Source organism: Alternaria metachromatica (genome assembly GCF_023757995.1).
Source record: "Alternaria metachromatica strain BMP 0045 chromosome Unknown scaffold_20, whole genome shotgun sequence".
In the NCBI taxonomy this organism is placed as follows: domain Eukaryota; kingdom Fungi; phylum Ascomycota; class Dothideomycetes; order Pleosporales; family Pleosporaceae; genus Alternaria; species Alternaria metachromatica.
In genome coordinates, this window is record NW_026055511.1 from 275,520 (window position 1) to 297,274 (window position 21,755).

Here is a 21,755-nt window from a genome sequence, read left to right on the forward strand (position 1 = left end):
AGCAGGATGGGCTGCGCCACCACACCGGCTCAATGCTGCTCGTCGCGTCTAGCCCGACACAGGCTGGGAGCATTGGCAGGCTCAGCTCAGGTGGGCGCGCCGCCGCGGAGTCGCCATGGCAGAATCTTCCTGGAGGGAGGGCGAGCCTCGTCTCGCGGGGCGTGTGGCGTCGACGTGTCTCGTGTTGCGACGCAGTTGTTTGGAGAGGCACGTCTTGGATGTTTGGCGGTGGGTCGTTGCAGCGCAGCGTGGTTGGCCGCGGCGATACACAGCCCCAAAAGGCTTGCGTTGTTCCGTTGAAGCCGCCGCGCTGCGCTGAGGCTGCCTCTTGTCTGCTGCCGAAGTCCCAAGTCCCATCGCCGGACTGTCTTCTCGTCTCCTCAAGTGTCTGCACCCATCGCGCGCTCCATTGCACGGCAGCCGCTCGAGACTGAAGCGCCGCCGCATCCAAGTCCCGTGACTGTCTGCCAGCGTCGCCGTCTTTGAGCGCACGCACGCCCGCACGCCAGCCTGCTTACTTAGCCCGGACTGGAACCATCATCAGCCACAAGAGTCCCCAACGGGCCCTCGTCATCGGCACCTTGACTACCAGACGACCTGCACCCTACGACCCTGCGACCGCTTAGTTGCACCACGTCCAGGATCGCGATTCTGCTCCCACGTCCGCCTGCACGTCGCACATCGTGCCGACTGAAGACCCCTCCTCCACGGCCACGCCTCATTTATCGGCTTCCTCGCGCAGCGCCTCTTCACCTGCCTTCCTCGCGCAGCCGCCGTGCTTGCGCGTCCCGTGGTACTCGTCTGCTCGGAAAATAGCCAGCAGATCGCCTTGGTTGGCCCGAGCCGCAATTTGCGACCGAGGGCACATGCGAGCAATCTAACGTCTGTCAATTGCGAAGCTGGCGCTTTCCACGGCCCAAGTCTATCTGGAGTGTTGGTAGACGACGGCCATCTGCGCCCTCACCAGAGGCTGCATCCACCCAAAGGTTAGCCGACCCATGCATGCGCACCCACTCCATCTGGACAGTCGAGACGGGTGACGCGCATGCTGTCATTGGAAAGAAAGAAGCCATGCTGACCCATCTCAAAGATACGCTCATTGAACCGTCTCGCCGCTCCACACCATGGCTGCCTCGACGCGAGCAATCACGCCGACGCCTACCGGCCCATTCACCACCCACAATGGGCCTAATACCCCAGGTTCTGCCGCGCGCAATGCCAACGGCGGAGCGACCTTTGGCACCCATCTCACAAAGTCTCCCGGCGGCTTGTCGCCTCGACTCTCGCCTCAGCCGCTCACTGGAGCCGCCGCCATCGCTGATGAGCGCCGCTTCCGCGAACAGTCCGCGAGGCAGACGAGCCCTAATCCCGCTGTCGCCGCGCTGCAAAGTCTGAACGGCACTGTCCAGTCCATGAGCCACCCTTCAGACGCTCCGCAGCAGTCGGCGCCGATAAGCAACAAGGCTGACAAGATGACGAAGCCGCTCATCATCCCCGACCAGATCAACGTCACGGGCGACAGCATGCAAACGAGCCCCGTCAGCCTCTCGAGTTTTGGCGATGGTGACGCGCCGAACGCGCCGGGTGCTTCTGCTGCGGAAGGTGCTGCCACCGGCAATCCAGGCCGGGAAGGCGCGCACCAGCAGCAACCACAGCAGCACCACCACCAACATCACCACCAGCTCATCGCACCGAATCCCGGAGACAACCCAGGCAATCGCGCCTTTACGTTTCCTGGGCCTTTGCCCCCGGAGCCGGATCCACGTGCCCCGGCTCGCCAGATGAGCCTACCTGGATACGGCCAGAATACGCCCAAATCGCCCTCCACCAAGCGCCACAAGTGCCCATACTGCTCTACCGATTTCACTCGCCACCATAATCTCAAGAGCCACCTACTAACCCACAGTCAAGAAAAGCCTTATGAATGTCCCACGTGCCAGGCGCGTTTCCGTCGTTTGCATGATCTGAAACGTCATACGAAACTCCACACTGGCGAGCGTCCGCACACGTGCTACAAGTGTGGCCGCAGGTTCGCACGTGGCGATGCGCTTGCGCGACACAATAAGGGTCAGGGTGGCTGTGCGGGCCGCCGCTCTAGCTTCGGCATGGATGACGATCTCGGAGACAAAGGCGACGAGGGTATGGACGGTGTCATCTACACCGGTGAGCCTGATGGTGAGGGCGACGAAGATGAAGACGGTAGTCGGCGAGTCAGTGAGCCGGCACGCAAGCGACAAAACACTGGGAACTCTACCCAAGGTTCGTATTCTCACCATTCCAGCACATATCCGCCTATTGCTGCGAATCGAAGCTCGAGCAGCCAGAACAACTTGCGCCCTTATTACCCAGGGTCCTCTGCGCAGCCGACTAACGTCTCGCCCAAAGCAGCTCCCACTAGCATCTCGTCGATTCAGAACGCAAACACGCAGTCCAATGTCTTCGCCCAAGGTGGCATGACGGAGAGTCCCAGGCCGTTGTCGCCAGGCCAGCAGGAACAGCATCGCCTGGGGGCGCCAGAAAATGGTCTCCCGGGCTCGCGATCCCCCAGTCTGTCGCATCACTTGCATCAGCAGTCGAACTACACTCGCGGGCGGGGGACACCTCCTGTCGGTTTAGCTCCACCTAGCACAAGCAGCGGGCCTCACCTGCCATCTCTCCCTGGGCTCAGCCCTATGCCCCCTAAGCAGGGTTCTCAAGGCGGCAAAAGCAATGGCCCCAGTATGCTGCAACATCAGACCATGGCCGCTCCTGGTAGCAGCTCGCAGCCGGGCAGCATGTCAAGCCACGGTGGAAGTGGCGGTAGCATGCGCGAAGTCATGGGCAGCCAGGTCGATGTGTGGCAGTACGTTCGCGATATAGAGTCTCGTATGGCGAGAATGGAAAAGGAACACAACGACAAGATCGCCACGCTGCAGAACGAGATCACCACGCTCCGGGCCCAGTTGGCTCAGCAGCATGTCAACAACACGCAAGCCCACCAACAGGCTCAATAGCGTGAATGGTGACGTTGCTGCTGCATGTTGTCGCTGTGGTGAGGCTTGCACTGCTTTTTGTGCTTGGATAACGGAGGCGTTCTATGGAGTACAAAACCCAAGATTGAGCAACAGAGAGATTTCGGGCTTCTACATGGATCAACATACGTCAAGGATCACGACGAGCATGTTACAATGATACCCCATGCTAAGATTACTCGCGATGTTTGGCATTTTCCTACCCTGTTCTGCGGTTACTACCCTTCACACCTGTATATTAGACTAGTCACCACCATGTCAATGTTTCTTTGCTAGAAGGTTCCCCGTGACGGTCATGACTTGCAGATCTTGGAGAAGTGACGTGACCTGCCACGCCAGCAAAGCGTGTGAAGCCACGCGCCCAGCATGTTCCTGGCAGTGCGGGTAGCACAATGGACAAAGTCGAAGAATAAGGCGGTTGCTGTGGTTGCTGCATCGCATGCCCAAGCGATGCCGTGCATGAACCAGTTCCCACAGGCAGTCGTTGCCATGGTGTTGCAGCAGTGGTGATCCATGGGTGAGGGTGCCCAGGTGGGTAAGGAAGACCCTTCGGGCTAGACAGGTGCTAAGGATAGCCCGCAGTCAACACTGCGCCCAGTCCCGAGCCCGGCCCACTTGGCTGCTACACGTCAGAGTACTACAACCCAAAACTCCCCCTACAACGCACCCAAGACAGTAAACCCCTCACCGCACCCTGCCCTGATTTGTGTAGATGGATGGCGAGCTGCTGTCCTGATAGGCGCACCCGCGCAAAGTGCCCGCACCCGACGCCCAATTGAAGCTGCCCATAGCCGCGCTGGTGATCGCACCCGCAGAAGCCCGTCCAGCGTCCCGGCCCACAGTCACACCAACGAGCTCCACGCCGCCTCTTCACCATGGAGACGTCGTCCAACTCGCACCGCCGCCGCAGCAAGAAGGACCCGGACCGCGAGCGCAGCACCCACCGCTCCAAGGACAAGGATAGGGACCGCGAGCGCCATAAGAGCACCCGCTCCCGCAAAACCCGCTCGTCGGCCTCCAAGGAAGACGACGCTGAGAACCCGCCGCTGCCCAGGCGCCCGTCGACGGAACGTGTGCGCAACTCGACGTCCACCTCGACCTTGTCGTCGTCGCAAACGTCCAAGTCGCACAAGATGGCCGTCGTGCCCGAGATGGGACGCCGCGGCTCGTTGGGCTCCGACAACACATCGCGCATCAGCTTACCTTACCCGTCGCACTCCAAAACATACGCCAAAGAGAGCATCTATTCCCGCGACGGTGTAGAGAAGAGGAAGTCGACCTCGACGCCAGAGGCCACAGATGGCGAGGCCTCGCCAGGCAGGGACGGCGAGCGGCCAGTCGCACCGCATCCACCAAACCGAGCACCACCCCCGCCTCCACCACGGGCACCACCGAGTCCCCCGCTCACTGAGACCACAGGCGCAGATCTTAGGAAGACGGCCAGTGTCAACAGCATGCGAAGGAAGGACCCTGACATGATCGCGCGAGAGATGGAGGAGGGTCGCCAAAGCGTAGACAGCGGCACGCGCATGACTTCGACGGCAGGCCCGCGGATCGCGTCGCGCTCAAGTGTCAGAGACGAGGATACATTCGACGGCACAGACCTCACTTCTACCACTGGATCGCAGCCTAGCACCATCCGTGCCAAGTCTCCACAATTGGAGACGAGAACGAGGACCGTGAGTCCATCCAGCGCTCGGCCCCCAGGTAGGACATCGACCCCGGGCAGAACATCGACACCAAGCAGGATGTCAACACCTGTCAAGATGAAGACGAGAGCGCCCTCAGAATACACACTCGACTCAGACGCCACTTCAGTCGTACAAGATCGCAGCTCTTACCGCCGCAGCCAATCACCCCCGCGTTCCGATGTCTCGCCTTCTTCTGTGGTCGATTCATCACCACGTACACCTACCCAGCACTCCGTTCTACCCTCTGTTGTATCTTCTGTCAAGGATGGGCCGCCCATGATCGAGGTTATGACAGACCCCATGTCGCGCACACAATCGGTAGATCCTAGCTATGCTCAATCCCCAATGACCCCACCACCCCCGCCTCCTCCTCCTGCCATGATGGAAGCTCCTCGCGTCGACTACCTGCTCCAGAATGGTGGTCTGGCCAAAGCTATCCCGCGAAGTCTACTAGCGGCTATTGATGGAGTTCCAGCCTCTGCCTATTCTCAGTACACCACACCAAGGCTATCTGGAGCACAAGCCCACGATGTCCGATCTTTCTTCAAGCCTCTGCAGAATGTACTCAACAGCTACAACACCGTCATGGACACCAGTGGATCTTTGGCGGTAGCCACTGGTTATCGTTCGGTTGCGCGGCGTCTTCTCGATCGCCTCGAGAATGTCTTTGCTCGCAACATATCTTCGGAGCATTGCCAGTGCATGATGTGCTTCGAGCAGTCAGTTGTGGAAGATTCTGCAGGTGTCAACTGGGGAGAAATCTTAGAACTAGTGTCCGGACGTTGCGAATTGCCGACTTGGCCACCCTATGAGCAAGGTGCCGAGCCTGGACTGGGCATATCGTCTGATCTTGAAGCACCGTGCCAGCGCATTGACGTTGATGTACCTGAGCAATACCGCGAGCACTACGAGAAGCAGTCGAAGAAGACCAAAGTTGCCGTGCAGTCTTGGCTATCAGACCAACAAGACGGTGTCCCCGAAGACGCTGACGACGAAACGTTGACTTTTATCATGCTTACCCGATTGGAACAGCCACAACGACCACTCTTCTATGCACTCTTATGGGGATTGGACAAGCTCCCAAATCCTCGCACACAAAAGCCGGACAGTGGGACGCCGCCGTACTTGGCAAAAGCTGGTTTGGCGCTACAGCGTCTATATCGTCTCTACACTCCACCGCGCGACCAGCTGGTAGTCATGTATCTCATCCGCCATCCAGACATGCACAACATGCTTGCTACCTTGGCAGCTGTGACCAAACACGAATGGGAGATTCTCGTCTCTGGACGCTTCGATGGCTTCCTTTGGTCAGGCGTCGATGACCTACCTGATATGAACACAACACCTCCCCGATCAGGCTCAAGAGCAGGACAGGTCCGACCCGGCGATGGACCGCAACGATTTGCATCACCGGTACCACCGAACCGGTACGGCAGCTTCAGCCCAAGTCCGTACTCTCGACCGGGATCTGCCCGCCCTGGATCTGTCCGTCCACCCGGCGGAGCCCCTGTGCAGATCGATGAAGAGACCGAGATTGCCGTGCTTGCCGAAATCGAGCGCGAGATCTATCTTGGTATGGAGGCTATGGAGGACGCATTTGAACAGCTCCACAACCAAGCCGAGACTGTGCGCCGTCGTCTGCGAGAGCGAGCTGCAGGTTTGTCTATGGTGGCGCAGCAGCGTAGAGGTGCTGGCATGGGTGGCATTGAAGTCAGGTCTGATACGCCAGCCAACATGCGCGACCCTGATGAAGGAATCGATGATCTGAGAAGCGAGGTCGGACCGGATGACTCGGCCAGCAACGTCAGCAACAACCGGAGAAGAAAAGCACACCGTGCACGCGAACGGAGAACACCAGCACCTGTGGAAGAAGAGAGCGAGGAGGATGTAGCGCTTGCAGAGAGGATACGCAGACGTTTCTAAGGTAATAGGGGGTTTGTTGGAACATTTGCATTCGCGTTGGGGTCTGTTTGCGGCGTTTGTTATTCTTTACGACTCGGGAACCATGGCTGATACGATTTATGGCTTCCTAACGGCCGAGATATATGGATACCCAGTTTGTGAGTGCGGAGATGGACAGGACACGCTTTCTTCCATTGTAGTGTGGCCGCGGAGCAGTTGAACGTATACCATTTACTAGGATTATATTTACAATGACGTCACATGTATTTACTTCAACATGTTGATTGGGCGTGCAGTGCAAGTGAGTTTCTGTTGTGAGCAAGACTAGGTTTGGAACGGGAAGATGGCGAAACTTGAGGCTGTTGATGGTACTCCAATCATGTTAGTCTGCCCGACAGGCGATGAGACGCATAGTAGCAGACCACCCCGCGCAACCACATTAGAAGCCCTCGAGAAGTTTGTGTGACGCGACTCATTGGTAAATATGGTAGGACCATAGCTGAGAAGTGCTTGGGTGCATTTGATGCGATGCCGATGGTCGTCATTATACGGATCTTTTGCTTTTGCTTTGGAGCTCATTAGTCGAACGCGACGCATCCCTGCACGTTGACGCGCCGGACATGCATGTCCCTCTATGACAACAGAGCGCGAGCGGGACAGTAAACAGGCCAACTCTCGCTCGGGCGGCCCATACAACAACCCAATCTCGCCGTATCTGGGGTTTCTGGCTCGACTACACCTGCCTCCCGATTCGCGCAGCTGCCCACCTGTTCTCGCTCCGCTGTGGCCCCCGCCATTCGCTGTTGCCCTCGCAATTGGGTGTTTACGAAGCAACCGCTCTTTGGTAGGTGCAGGCGACATCGCCTTGTTTGGTGGTGGGTTACCACGGTCTGCGTCTCTTGCCTTGACACTGACTGACGCCTTTCTTCACCAGATCCGGCCACCAGTCTGCTCGATCCGCTCACCGACCGCCCCCATCGCTGTCGAACCGAGTCCTTCGCTTTACCCCGGGCACCGCGCATGCGCATATCCTCAATCCGCTCGTCTTAATCGCATTCTTGCTCTACAACCAATCCGTTTCAACACACAGCCCTCGACGCCCCCGGTGCAAGGTTGCGCACATGGCCGAACTAGGCGCGAACGAGTCGGTCGATCCGAACACCCTCTACACCAAGCAGGAATGCATCGGCGGCGGTAGCTTTGGCAAGGTCTACAAGGGCCTTGACCGGCGGACAGGCCACACCGTCGCTATCAAGGTCATTGACGTCGAGAATGCCGAAGACGAGGTTGACGACATTATGGGTGAGATCATGATCCTCTCCGGCATGAACTCGCCGTACGTCACAAAGTACTACGGCTCTTTTCTGGCCGGCTCTGACCTGTGGATCGTCATGGAGTTCTGCTCAGGCGGAAGTTGCGCAGATTTGATGAAGCCAGGCCAGATAGCAGAGGCTGAGATTGCAGTCATACTGAAGGAACTGTTGATGGGCTTGACATATCTCCACGACGACCACAAGCTGCATAGGGACATCAAAGGTACGCCCGCTGGTTCGGCTGTATGCGGGAGAAGACTAATATAATAACAGCGGCGAACATCTTGGTCAGCGCAAATGGCCAAGTCAAGCTCGCTGATTTTGGCGTCTCTGGACAACTATCGGCGACCATGACGAAGAAGAACACATTTGTTGGAACGCCCTTTTGGATGGCCCCCGAGGTGATTAAGCAATCTGGCTACGACGGCAAGGCTGATATCTGGTCTCTGGGTATTACCGCGCTGGAACTGGCAAACGGCGAGCCTCCATATGCCGACATCCACCCGATGAAGGTCCTCTTCCTCATTCCAAAAAATCCACCACCAACACTGCAGGGCAACTTCTCACCCGCTTTCAAAGAATTTGTCGAACTCTGCCTGAGAAAAGACCCCAAGGAGCGTCCGAGTGCAAAGCAGCTTCTGCAGACAAACTTCATCCGAAAGGCTGGTAAGCCCGCCCGTCTGCAAGAGCTCATCTCGAGATATCAGGACTGGAAGGTCAGATATCCGAAAGAAGCAGCCGAGTCAGAAGATGAAGCCACTCCTGTGAAGAGGAAGGAGCCTGTCAATGAAGACCTTTGGGATTTTGGAACTGTGCGGCCAACAGGAGGTGGCCGTGGACCGGCGCTCGCCCCAATGAACGATGCGGGTGCCAATGCGAGGAGCTCTTCGCCACAACGCAAGCCTGTTACACAGAACAGCGGTGGCTACGGCGATGAGAACGACGACACCCTCCGACAACCACCTTCGCCGACTAAACGCTTAGCACCATTGCAAACACAAGGCTCACCTGGCTCTGTGAGGACCGCTGCTCGGATACCGCTGCCAGCATCACCAGAGAAAAGATCAGCTCCTTCATTTCCCCAACCAGCCCTAGAGCTTCCACGAAAGTCCCCTGTGCCTGGCCTTTTCCAGCCTCCACCCAACAGAGGGCTAGTCACACCAACAAAGCCGCAGGCCCCGCAACAACCTAGGCGACAAACACCACTACAGCACACTTATGACGACTTCGTACAACGGGAGATTGCTGCAGAAATGAGGAGTGTGGAACTCACACCACAACAGCGTGTTCCAACTCCAAGCCGCGCTTCGGTTCTACCGCAGATGACTATACCCGAAATACCGCCATTTCGTGGACAGTCTGCAAGCCCTGGTCAAAGCACTTCGCAAAGCCAAGCACCGAAGCCGCTACAAAGTCCTATTCGGGTACAACAACAAGCACCGACCCCGGCGCAAGTTCAGAAGCCTCTACCACCGCTCGTTGGTCAGCAAGGACTACCGTCTCTGGCAGGGCAGAAGCCACTTCCGCCAACACAACAGTCGTTCACATCGTTCAGCCCAAGTTCTGCATCTCGACCTGACTCATCGTCATCGTCGAACGACCCATTTGGCAGTCCAATGTCGTCAAATTGGCAGTCACAACCAAGACAGCAACAAGTCGCCCAATCACCCCCTCCCCCTCCACCACACGTCACCAAGCCTTCGCCCATGTCGCGCGGCTCCTTTGGTAGACCCAAGCCGACGTCGAACCATCCTAGCCTCGTTCAAACGCAAGGTTCTCCAGCGGCGCCCGTCGAGATCACAGCACTCAGCGGTGTGGTGATACCAGCCCTTGAGGCTGCACTGTCTCGTCGTGCCTATCATCTTAGCGTTAGGAACAAGCAAGAATCGGCTCGGTCGCTGGATGATGCGCAGGGCTTCATTGAGCGCAGACGGCAAAGGCAAGAATGCCATGAGAAGGTCACTCGCCTAGTTAATGACATAAAGGGGAAATTTGAAGAGTTGGATCACTGGGACGAGAAAGGAGAGGTGGGCATGGGTGGAGAAGTCGCAGGCTTCTTGGAGGGTTTCCTCGAAGAGGTGCTGGTTCGTGTTGAACCAGCAGACGATTGAGGTGCATTTCAGTGTCGGCGTTGACTTTGGTGCTTGTGCATATGGACGACCCTTTGGGTCTGTTCTGCGATTTGGCAAGGCGTTTATTGATGGAGGTTTCTCAGGGCATGTGACTGGAGCGTAGAAGAGTCTTTTTACCCATATCCTCGGATCGAATCGAATCATTTTTCTGCTCCAGTGTATGCGTAGTCTTCATTCGTGAGTTGTTCGACTTGATGGGGAAGTGTTGGTGGTGGAAGCTACGACCAATCAGCATGAAGGAGGCAGCTCGGAGGTCCGCGGTAGTTTCGTCACTCGGCCAGGGACAACTCATCACCACGCGTTCCTGTACCGCGCTACACCAAAACGCGGCGGAGACATCAGGAAGCGTCTTGAAGATGGCGTAAGTGCTGAAGCCCAATCAAGTATACAGGCAGCTGACATGGTATTGCTATAGACGCACCATCCGAAGCAATGCGCTCGAGAAGCTTGCCCGTCTGTCCGCGCAGTCGCCGTCGGTAGATGCCACCCATTCCGACTTTGCGAGGTTGTTCAAAAGATGCCCGGCGACAAGCTCCATGAAACTGCAAGAGCTGGAGGCTGTTCTCGCACTATGCAAATCCGCACCCTACATCGAGTCGATTGACGTCGCTGAGAAGCTGCTGACACGCCTCTCCCCATACCTCATCGCATCACACGCGCAGACGCTTGCGCCCTCGCCCAGCCTACGCGCCTTCGAGCCCGCGCCGTACGAAGTTCTTACCTACAATCTCACGCGTGCCGTCCTCTCGCTCGGCCTCCGGCATGATCAGCTACGGACGCAAGCTGCCACGGCACTCGGTGCTTACCTCTCCGGCTGGGTCGCAGCAGCAGCGGAGCTCTCGGGGGAACAATTCGTCGACGATGGGGCCGACGACTACGCTGCAGATGGCGAGCTGGCGCGCGTCATGACACACAATCTCTCGATGCTAGGCTTCCTGAGTGCTGCTGCTGAGCACACCCACTTCTGGAATGCATACGAGAGACTCCAACTCATTCGAGACGTCCGAGCAGCATTGACGGAGAACTTCCTCATCGCATTCGAAACCGTGCTGTCGATTGTGCGTAATGCGCGCTCCCATCAGCACGGGTTGAGGGAGTGGAGGCGATACACGAAGCATTATGCTGCTACTGGACGACCACTTGGCGCAATGATTCTGCACGACTCTTTTCTGAAGGTCGTGTTAGCGTCTGCCTCGCTGCTGGTTGGGACCAGTGCGCACCTCACTTCGCAAACGTCCATTCTGGATCACCTGCAGACCACGCTCCACAGGAAGAACCACCAGATTCTTAGGGACTCAGCTGAGAACTCGCTGGCTGAGGGGCTGGCCAAGATTGCAGGAGAAGAGATGGAACGTCTGGAGAATGATATGGATTATCTACAACGGGTTGGATCTGCTTGGCAGCAGCAACAAGCCTCCTCTGTCAAGGCCAAGGTACTTGTCACGTATCTTTGCTGCACCATTTACGACGACGACACGGATGTCACAGATGCAGAGGTCTTGACTACCTGGCTCGACAATGTGCTCAACGATCCGGTACAGAGCGCGGACCATGAATTGGCTTCCACAGTCCTTAAGTCCATGGCCATCCTCGCCAAAGTATCTCCGCAGCTGGCGTCTAGCCTCGGTCGTTCGCTCCCTCGAGTCATTGTTCAAGCCAACTTCGACCATCGAACAACTTCCGTCGCAGCTGAGTCGCTCGCCGCTGTCCTAACTCTTCTTCCCCAGGATGCCATCATCACGACACTGTACAGTTTGGGCAATGTCATCAGCGTCGCTCCCAAACCTGACCGCAACCCATCTTCATCTCCCACCCTGAACGGCAACGGCAAGCCTGCACGTACAGGTGGTGTCTATCAGAACCAGAACGGTAGCACCATCTCACTCACACCAAGTGATGTGGATGAGCCGCACCATGTACATACTACTGTCGTGGAGACTATCGTGTCCGTCGCAAGAAACTGCAAAGATCCGAAGATCACGGCGCTGGCACTTTCGATGCTTGTCCAGAAGGTCGGTCGTTCTGGAAAAGTTGTAGATGCGAAGATCATCACCGATTCAGCTTTCCTGGGTGTGCACAGCCCGCCTGGAGAATTTAGAAGTCTGCTCAAGGTCTACACTAAACTCTCGCATGATGCACTGGTTTCAGACGATGTGGCTACACTCGAAGCTGTCATGGCAGCGCGTCTCAACCTCTCTAGGGAGATTTCTGCCGATGAGCCTACCTTCGAAATTTATCTTACACATCTGCTAGACACCATCGTCAGCAAGGGAGATGCCCAGGAGACTTCGCATCGCCATCTGAGAGATACTGAGCTCGCGGCTCAAGAGATTGCGCAGATACTAAAGCCTCTCGCGCTTTTGCTTGAACGAAATGCGGAACGAGCGGAGTTCTCCGAGCTGGATGATTCCATCATTGGGCTCCAGCGTGATGCTTGGTTCAATATCGTTGTTCACGGCTTCGATCTGCTGTCTGATCTTGGCAAACAACACAGGGAAGAGTTGCGCACGCTTGCACGGTTCAGCAAGCCACTCATCGCAGAGGAGCGGCCCTTCCTTTCGGAAAGTGACATCGAACTCAACACGGTGTTGCGTCGCGGTAAGTCGCCTGAACATACTGTCGAGCAGAAGAAGAGGCTTGGGAAACTGCTTCCGTCATGCGAGCCCGACACCAAGTCCTTGAGTTATCAGGAAGCAGTCTTCCTGAGCACTGCATATCTGGTTGAAGATTTACGCGCAAGTGCCGGGGATTGCACCAAGGCGCTTGCGTACTTTCTTGATCCAAAGCTGCGAACTGGCGCAGTGGGTAATTGCATGGCTGCCATTGCAACAACGGCCGTTCGAACCTATCTGGCAAAGACGCTGTCGGGTCAATCCCACACATTCTCGACCCCGTACCTTGCACGCCAGCTAGCGACGATATTTTCCGCCTGCTGTCATCGTATTGCCCGCGTTCAGCAAGCGGCAGCTACCTGTGCAGATATCATTATCCGCGAAGTGCCATCCACGCTATGTCAAAAGAGTGCGCTATTTGCCCTCTTAGAGCTCCTTTCGATGATGTGGTACAGTTGCCTTGAAGGCGAGACTGATGATTATACCTGGAAGTCGACCTTTACATCAAAGCGGTCCAACATAGTGGTTGAGCTGTCTGATGACTACGCTTTCCGACGAGCGACTCTCGAGGCGTTACACAAGCGTGCAATCGCTTGGGTGAAGGGAGCGCTCGACATTGCTCCACTCGATGTCAAAGGGCTTCTTCAGTCGTATTTGTCCGAATTCGATGATGAAATGACTTTTGGTCATATATCGCTCGGACGATCTTTTGCGTTGGAGATGGGGTCCGTCATTCCGTCAACTGATCAGCGCCTTGGTGCTATTGAACGCCAGGGCATTAACATCAACACTGCGTCGGACTTCATCACTCAATATACCACGAGACAGGAATACAAGTTTCTCGAAGGCGTTGCTGATCAAGAAGAGGAATGGCTTCAGGGTGCACCGGCTTCTGGACGGAAGTCGACATACCTCTCACGAAGCTTACACGAAGCGACGAATCTTCTAGTGGACTTGGAGAACCGCACCCTTAATCACAAGCATGTGACAATTGCTGAGCTTCGCGATATATTGCGGAGAGCGGCTGCGCTTCTATGCAGGGTGAAGACGGACCAGTCGCCTATCGTTCAGCATCTAGTCGGAATTCCCTTCGCCGTGTTCTCGAAGCAGTCCATCAAGCTGGGTATATCACTGTGGACGAGCGTTGCCAAAGAGAACCCTCGTATGGAATCCCGCATCCTCGTCGCCATTGCAGAAAATTGGGAGAATACGGTGCGCAAGCGTCGTGGTATCTTCAGCCCTGCACTGAGACACGAAGATCCCTTCTACGGAAAGCAAGAATTCGCTGCGACAGACAAAGAAGCACTCTCAAAACGCCAGCAGCAGATCTACAACCTGATCGCTCCGCACTTCCGCCTACTGCAGTTCTTGTCTAGCCACTTCAGCGCCTCGAGGTTGAGCAGAGCGGACGTGGAGCGTGTTTACGTTCGGCTAATGCACATCACGCTCGATGCCATGAGTGGTGGTTGCTCGCAGCCCCTTGCTCGCGAGTCGTACTTCCATATCGTTCTGCTTGGATTGCGCATTGCGCGTCACTGTACCACATTGTCGGCGACCATTAAATGGCGCCTGACGGATCGCATACTGACTGCTGCTCTAGCGTGGTTTGCGAAAGCCCCGCAATGGTCCTTTGGAGGCAACCGCCTACAGATCAAGGCTGAAACACATGTCCTTGCAGACGTGCAGGCGCAGCTTGACCTTATCGGAAAGGTCACAACTGTTACTGAGATTGGCACGAAACTAAAGGCAAAGCAAGATCTCCTCTCCTTGCTGCTCTCGAATGAGCAGACCCGTCTCATGGTGTGGTTGTTCCCACTCGATTACGGCAAGAAGCACCACTTTACTTCTGGGCGCCACAACAATACACTTCCTGATGTAAGTCATCTGTATACATGAATCGATAGGAGCTAACGTAACTAGACTGCCGTGTCTGCTCATCTAAAGACCGCTTGGACGGAGAACCCTGCCATTGCTGTACACCTACTCAAGCGCTTCCAGTCGCAGCGCCTCAACAACGAGGTTCGATGGCAGGTACTGAACTTCCCGCACAAGGTTTTGGATGAGCCTGATGCTCTAGAGATCCTTCTAGGCAATCTCTTACCGAGCGATGTGTCATTCCAGCTTAAGTATATGCTTTACTGGAAGCCTGTCAACCCTATCACGGCCGTCACGTACTTCCTTCCGGCTTATGGGAACCATCCTTTCATTATCCAGTATGCTATGAGGGCATTGGAGAGCCACTCGGTTGACGTTATGTTCTTCTACGTATATCAGATTGTACAGACTCTTCGATATGACGTCCTGGGCTACGTCGAGCGGTACATCATCGAGACGGCCAAGTTCTCGCAGCTATTTGCCCACCAAATCATCTGGAACATGAAGGCAAACGCGTACAAGGATGAAGCATCCGAGGTACCTGATCCTGTCAAGCCCACGCTTGACAAGGTGATGGGTAGCTTGGAGTCTAGTTTCTCCAAGGAAGACCATGCCTTCTACGAGCGGGAGTTTGCTTTCTTCAACGAGGTCACAGGCATCTCGGGTACCCTCCGCTCCGTCCTGCATGAACCCAAAGAGGTCAAGAAGCAGAAGATCGAAGAAGAACTTCGCAAAATTCAAGTGGAAGTCGGTGTTTACCTGCCTTCTAATCCCGATGGTCAAGTCATTGGTATTGATCGCAAGTCCGGTAAGCCGCTACAAAGTCACGCAAAGACACCTTTCATGGCTACATTCCGTATCAGAAAGACGAGGCCCGATGATCAGGATCTGGAAGATCAAGAAGACGACAACCGCGACATTGCGCGTCAGCGGGACAACAGCTACGAAACATGGCTCTCTGCGATCTTCAAAGTCGGAGACGACTGCCGTCAAGATGTGCTTGCACTACAGATGATTGCTGCTTTCCGCGGAATTTTCAATACCGTCGGTCTCGACGTCTGGGTCTTCCCCTACCGTGTCACAGCAACCGCACCGGGTTGCGGAGTCATTGATGTACTCCCCAACTCCATCTCACGAGACATGCTCGGTCGTGAAGCCGTCAACAGACTTGACGACTACTTCGTGTCACGCTACGGCAACGAAGACTCGATCCGCTACCAAGAAGCGCGCTCCAACTTTGTGAAATCCATGGCCGCCTACTCCGTGATCAGTTTCCTCCTGCAGTTCAAGGACCGACACAACGGCAACATCATGATCGATGACGCCGGTCACATCATCCACATCGACTTTGGTTTCTGTTTCGACATCGCACCCGGCGGCATCAAATTCGAACGCGCGCCCTTCAAACTCACAGCCGAGATGATTGCCGTCATGTCTGGCAAGAATGCAGCAAACCCGTACCAATCGCAGGCGTACCGCTGGTTCGAGGAACTCACCGTCAAGGCTTTCCTCGCTAGCAGACAGCATTGCGAGCATCTTTGCCACGTCGTACAGGTCATGTTGGATAGTGGACTGCCGTGCTTCAAACCCGAGAGTATGAAGAACTTCCGCGATCGCTTTGTGTTGGATAAGAGCGAGAGAGAGGCGGCTGATTACATGAGGGGCTTGATTGAGAAGAGTAGGGGGAGTTACTCGACCGGAACGTATGATAGGTTCCAACTTATTACTAATGGAATTCCCTACTAGGCGGATGAGGGCGAGACGTATGGAGGCTTTCAGTCTGATAGATAATATCGTTATTCTCGTAGAGCAACTAGAATCACGTACTTGCCTCTTGGCCCTTGTCAAAAAGCAACACATCTGCATACCACTTACGCATACCCCATCTCTTGGCCCTTTGCACACCGCCGTATCCCAGACGACACTCCAATATGTCCCAGTCATGCATCTGCATATATTCACGCAGTATGACTCCATAACACACAGCATAAGCAACACTAGTCTACCTCCATCTCAAAACCACTCAACATCTCACCCGGGCCTCTCGTTTCCCCCGGATTCCACGCGCAAGCGGCTAAATTAGGTATGCATATCGGCATGGAGCATGCATGGTAGGGCGCGTCTGGTCTAGCCCGTATAGGAAAGTGAGGTGATTAGTTCGCCCCACCTATATACTCCGATTGGCGGGGAGCGTTGGCGGTGACGCGGTGAAAAAAATGGGCTTCTTCTTTGCGCTTATGGCTAATAGACATTTAGATCTCTTTGTTCGTTAAGTAACCTTCCTTCAAGTCAAGTCCAGTTAGCTGTTGAAAGCTCTGGCTATTGGAGTGGAATCTTTTCCAATTGTACATTCGGCGCTTACTTCCTTGGGATCGTTATGTTCGTATTTGATTATTAGCCCGACATAGTGGTTCCTAACTTTGAGCGCAATCACGCGTTTTTGGGGTTCGACTGATATTCACCATGCAGCAAGAGATGGAAATGGATATACGGAGGCTACCTGAGTCAACCGAGACGGGGAAAGATGAGGTAGACATGGTACAGAAAGGGCAATTGGAAGCAGCGCAAGGAACGGATGTCGAAGAAGAAGCTCAAAGTGGAAAGAGGAGTAGGTTGAGAATGGTGGCCATCATCACTGCGCTTTTTGTAAGTTTGGACCTACTTACCTTCTCCATGGCATCTTCGATGAACGAAATGCCCAATCTCCCTACAAAACCCTCACATGCAACACACTGACAACCACCCAGCTCTCCCTCTTCGTCTCTGCTCTCGACGCAACAATCGTCTCTACAGCGCTTCCCACTATATCACGCGACCTCAACAGCGCCACGGGCTACACTTGGATCGGCGGCGCGTACCTGCTTGCCAACGCCGCTTCAGGCCCCATCTGGGCCAAGTTGTCTGACATCTGGGGCCGCAAGCCCATTATGTTGGCTGCACTTGCCATTTTCTTTGCTAGCTCGGCGGTCTGTGCGACGGCGAAGACGATGCAGGAATTGATTATCGGGCGTGCGTTCCAGGGTACGGCGGGTGGCGGATTGATTCTGTTGGTGCATGTTTGCATTAGTGATTTGTTTAGTTTGAGGCAACGGAGTTTGTTGATGGTGAGTTGCTTGGTATGTTGTATTGTGGGAGTAGTCTGGCTAATTGTTGTTTGTAGGGTTTCACTGAGGGCATTTGGGCGCTGGCTGGTGGTATCGGACCGGTCTTGGGCGGTATCTTTGCTAGTCTGGTCACTTGGAGATGGTGCTGTGAGTGTCATCTTTCTCATCTTCTTCTCTACGAACTTGCGCTGACTTTAATCCCCCCGACACCCAGTTTACATCAACTTACCTATCAGTGGATTCGCCGCTGTACTCATAGTCCTGTTCTTGGACATCAAGCATGAACACACCTCTTTCATCGATGGTATTAAGGCCGTAGACTGGTTCGGCATGTTCACCTTCCTTGGCTTCACGCTTATGATCCTTTTGGGTCTCGATTTTGGAGGCGTACTTTTCCCCTGGGACTCCGCCAAGGTCATCGCTCTACTTGTAGTAGGCGGAGTGATGATATTTGCGTTCATTTACAGCGAGGCAAAAGTGGCCAAGTACCCATTGATTCCCATGACGGTATTCCGCCGGGGAACAAATATCGCTGCTTTCCTCGTCGTATTCTTCCACGGCTTCGTCTTCATTGCAGGCGAGTACTATATGCCGCTGTATTTTCAAGCCGTCCTCGAAGCTTCTCCGTTACAGTCTGGACTACTCCTCCTCCCCTTTATCGTCACAGGTGCGATTGCCGGAGTTCTCTGCGGCCTCATCATGCACAAGACTGGCCACTTCCGTGAGATCATTTGGGTGGGCACACTGCTCCTCACCATTGGTTTCGGCCTCTTCATCTCCTTCGACGCATACACATCGACTGGAAAGGCAGTAGGTTTCGTCATCCTCGGCGGTCTAGGATCCGGGATACTGTTCGAGGCACCAATGATTGCTATTCAGAGCCAGGTCGAACAGCAAGATGTTGCTACCGCTACTGCGACACTATCTTTCGTTCGTAATATCGGCGTCGCAATATCCACCATCATCGGCGGTACCATCTTCCAAAACTCGATGAACGGACAGGCTTCTTTTCTTCGAGACGCTGGGCTGCCGCAGAATCTACTGAGTCAACTTGATGGCGACAGCGCCATGGCGAATGTCATGCTTCCTGCCACGTTCGAGAATGCGGCATGGGAACTTGCTGCGAAACAGGCCTTTGCCTCCGCGATGCGCAATATGTGGATCACGTATACGGTACTCGCTTTCTTGAGTTTTGTCGCAGGTCTGTTCATCAAGGCCGCAGTGCTGGGAACGGATCATGTGGAAACTGTCACTGGATTGAAGAAAAAGAAGGTCGCGGCAAGAGTAGAGACGGACAGTTCGTAGGGTGTAAAACGCGCCGTCGCCTCCCTGCGTCGATGACGTCACGCCACTTGGAGACCACCTGTGGACCATGCGAGGGGAAACGATCTCGACTCGAACTGCTCCAGATATCAGTTATCTAGATCAAAACCCGATCCCTGGCTCCAGTTACCCTGATTATCGCTTATCTTCCTTGGCTTTATTGTGATCTTTGTTCGCGCGCACCGTACAGCACACCGTTTGGAGACAGCTACCAGATATCATTATGCGCGATGGTTTACGTCTTCGGGATCGCCGTCGCCGATGTAATCTGCTTCCTAACGCTTGACATGCTTGCACCTTGCATCGTACTCTTCCGGTCCCCCAGACAGATTGTGTGTGAAGTGCTGTGTGATGACGTGCGGGTAAGGCTGGCAGCGTCGGACAGGCCGACCCCGCCTCGTGGTGGCTGCAGGTAGTCATCTCGCCAGGCCGAATCCCTTGTGAGTAGCGCTCGGTGTGAGCGAGGCCTCAATACTACATCGCATGCAGAACTAGGGAAGTTCTCGTTATAAAAGGGTCGCAGTGCGTTCAGTTCCTGGTGTGAAGAGATGGAATGCGGCATCGAGGTCTACAACTCTGCGATGGCTTAGACCCAGGAAGCGCGTTGTCTTATCGTCTAGCAGAAATATAGCATCTGGTCCAGCATTCAGGGTAAGATTAGATTTCTCTGGGGTGACAGGGTGGGATGTGGGTCAACATCCGCGATAGGTGCGGGTTCCCTGGCACGAGGTTCGTTGACGCCGCATGCGTCCGCGTCACACGGCATGTCCAATCTCCTGGATGAGCATTGTCCGTATTGTGCAACACGTCCGAAAGACAATCGATCTCACAGCTTCAAAACACACCGCAACGTCAATGAAGAGTAGGGATACCATTCGCTGAACCGCGCGAAATGGGATTTTTACCGCGCTGTCCGGCATCACTGACCCCTCTTTCTGGCGCAAAAGGCTTGCTTCCGGTGAAGAAGAACGTCAGAGCTCCTGAAACTTACCGCTGTTTAGTCTGACTTGCGGGGACGCCAGCGACTCGTCGTTTACTGTAGGGGAACGTTTGGGTGTTTTTGCGCTAGCAGTGATGGTTCTCTGCGATCATAACCATAGCGCAGTACTGTGGAGTACCTTCAGTAGTCGTTTAATCATACCAAATCACCTTAGAGTATGTTGGCATCAGGGCCATGTAGTCTCAGAGCCAGTATGGGCCTGTGGTAACAAACGAGGAACCAGCAAATGTTCTCATCCCGACTGTGATCTTTGCTTTGCTGCTTTCGATCCACGGATATTGTCACTAATGCGCAGAGCTGATTTAAAAATATCCGATGGCTTTCGGTGTTACCCATGTATCTTTGCATATGCAGCCACCACCCGCTGCGATGGGCTTGGGCCGGCGGGACAGATGAACTGCACCACCATCGTGCCATTTGCATGTGCACTTCAACAAAACAGGGCAGTGGACATACGCGAGACTTGCAGAATCATGCGAAGATCCACTAGTGGGTAGTTTTCAAGAGGTGAATACCTCGAGCATCACCTTACTGCCGTCCACGCGCCATTAGGAAGGACTGGCCATAGTGCGCCGATTACACTAAAAGACCAAGGAATTCAAAGCTATCGTGATGGCATCTTACGTGCCCATACACTGCCGGCCGCGGCTTCTGTACAAGCAGATAATCTCATGGATGATTACTGCCATCCACACGAGTCCTGGCGCGGATCGACCGCTGGCCCGGTAGATTGGAGACAGCCGAAGCCACGATAGTGACGTTTGAAGCGGGTATGCCACATGTTACCAAAGCTTCGAGGGCGTTTTCGTCTTGATTCGGCGCCGCCGTTGAAGCCTTACAATCGGGAATTACCAGGTACTAGCGTGTTGTTGTCAGACGGCCGCTCATCACATGCGGTAAGCTTGAGCATTCGAAGGCGGTTCGGACGATAACTCTACTATCAAGCCTCGGCTCTAGTTGATAATTTTACGGCATCTCCGACTTCATGCATCTGTTGTTGGTGATTTCGTGGGAAGTTGATTTGCATTGGTGCATTTTGACAGGCAAAACTCGGAGCGACACTGACTGTGGATGATGATGTGGAAGACCACGGCACATCGCGCAGCCTACCACAAGATGTGATTATATATATACTCGTCGTTAGCCAGTCTTTTCGACGCTTCGATAAACATACCGAATTATACCTGGCTTCAACAGGCAATATCATTATTCTCCGCTCTTCTTTATCCCGACCGATGATCCTTTCGCTTTGCCGGGAACGTCTTGCCACCGGTCCTTCGTCTCACTCTCAGCTCTTCCACTCAAGCATCTCTCGGCCTGCATAATCTCACCACATGTAGCCAGTATGTCGTCCAGAAGCGGGGACTCGGACATCCATCCAGATCGCATCCAAGGCCGCGAGGACCAATACCGTCGCAACATCCAAGCCAGAAACCGGTCCCCAGTTAGAAACAAAAGCTTCGATATGACCGAACTTGGCGCCATCGGTGCCCTCTTTGATATGCCTGGGGATGAGTCTTGGCCTCCCAGCCTAGAGCTCACCGACCACGACGCCCTGTCTGACAGTGCCAACCTCACGACGACGACCACAGATATTAGCATCAATCTACGAAGGGACTCAGTAAGGGGAACTGCAGGTAGCTCGCCCATATCTCGCGCATGCACTCCTGAAAATTGCGTCCCGTACCTTCCACTGCATGAGTACGAGGAGCTACAACGACAGTTGTCAGGCAATAGTAGGACTCCCCACAGTATCCTCGAAACATTCGATGCTTCAAAAAAGCTATGAAGC

General features: G+C 54.8%; 5 protein-coding genes across 5 annotated transcripts; all 5 read left to right on the plus strand.

The window, feature by feature from the left end:
- Positions 1 to 1,124: 1,124 nt before the first annotated feature.
- J4E83_007803 (uncharacterized protein) lies at positions 1,125 to 2,993 on the plus strand (the record flags this gene model as incomplete). The annotated part of the gene is made up of 1 exon (XM_049334702.1): positions 1,125 to 2,993. The coding sequence occupies one exon, from the start codon at positions 1,125 to 1,127 to the stop codon at positions 2,991 to 2,993; it is 1,869 nt and encodes a 622-aa protein (XP_049186191.1).
- An 893-nt stretch (positions 2,994 to 3,886) lies between these two features.
- Positions 3,887 to 6,625, plus strand: J4E83_007804 (uncharacterized protein; the record flags this gene model as incomplete). Its single annotated transcript, XM_049334703.1, has 1 exon — positions 3,887 to 6,625. One exon carries the CDS (start codon positions 3,887 to 3,889, stop codon positions 6,623 to 6,625), a length of 2,739 nt encoding a protein of 912 aa, XP_049186192.1.
- Positions 6,626 to 7,725: 1,100 nt separating this feature from the next.
- J4E83_007805 (uncharacterized protein) lies at positions 7,726 to 10,028 on the plus strand (the record flags this gene model as incomplete). The annotated part of the gene is made up of 2 exons (XM_049334704.1): positions 7,726 to 8,140; positions 8,191 to 10,028. The coding sequence occupies 2 exons, from the start codon at positions 7,726 to 7,728 to the stop codon at positions 10,026 to 10,028; spliced, it is 2,253 nt and encodes a 750-aa protein (XP_049186193.1).
- A 377-nt stretch (positions 10,029 to 10,405) lies between these two features.
- On the plus strand, positions 10,406 to 16,282 carry J4E83_007806 (uncharacterized protein; the record flags this gene model as incomplete). The annotated part of the gene is made up of 3 exons (XM_049334705.1): positions 10,406 to 10,410; positions 10,465 to 14,536; positions 14,582 to 16,282. 3 exons carry the CDS (start codon positions 10,406 to 10,408, stop codon positions 16,280 to 16,282), a joined length of 5,778 nt encoding a protein of 1,925 aa, XP_049186194.1.
- A 729-nt stretch (positions 16,283 to 17,011) lies between these two features.
- J4E83_007807 (uncharacterized protein) lies at positions 17,012 to 18,945 on the plus strand (the record flags this gene model as incomplete). The annotated part of the gene is made up of 4 exons (XM_049334706.1): positions 17,012 to 17,182; positions 17,284 to 17,640; positions 17,697 to 17,787; positions 17,855 to 18,945. The coding sequence occupies 4 exons, from the start codon at positions 17,012 to 17,014 to the stop codon at positions 18,943 to 18,945; spliced, it is 1,710 nt and encodes a 569-aa protein (XP_049186195.1).
- Positions 18,946 to 21,755: the final 2,810 nt, after the last annotated feature.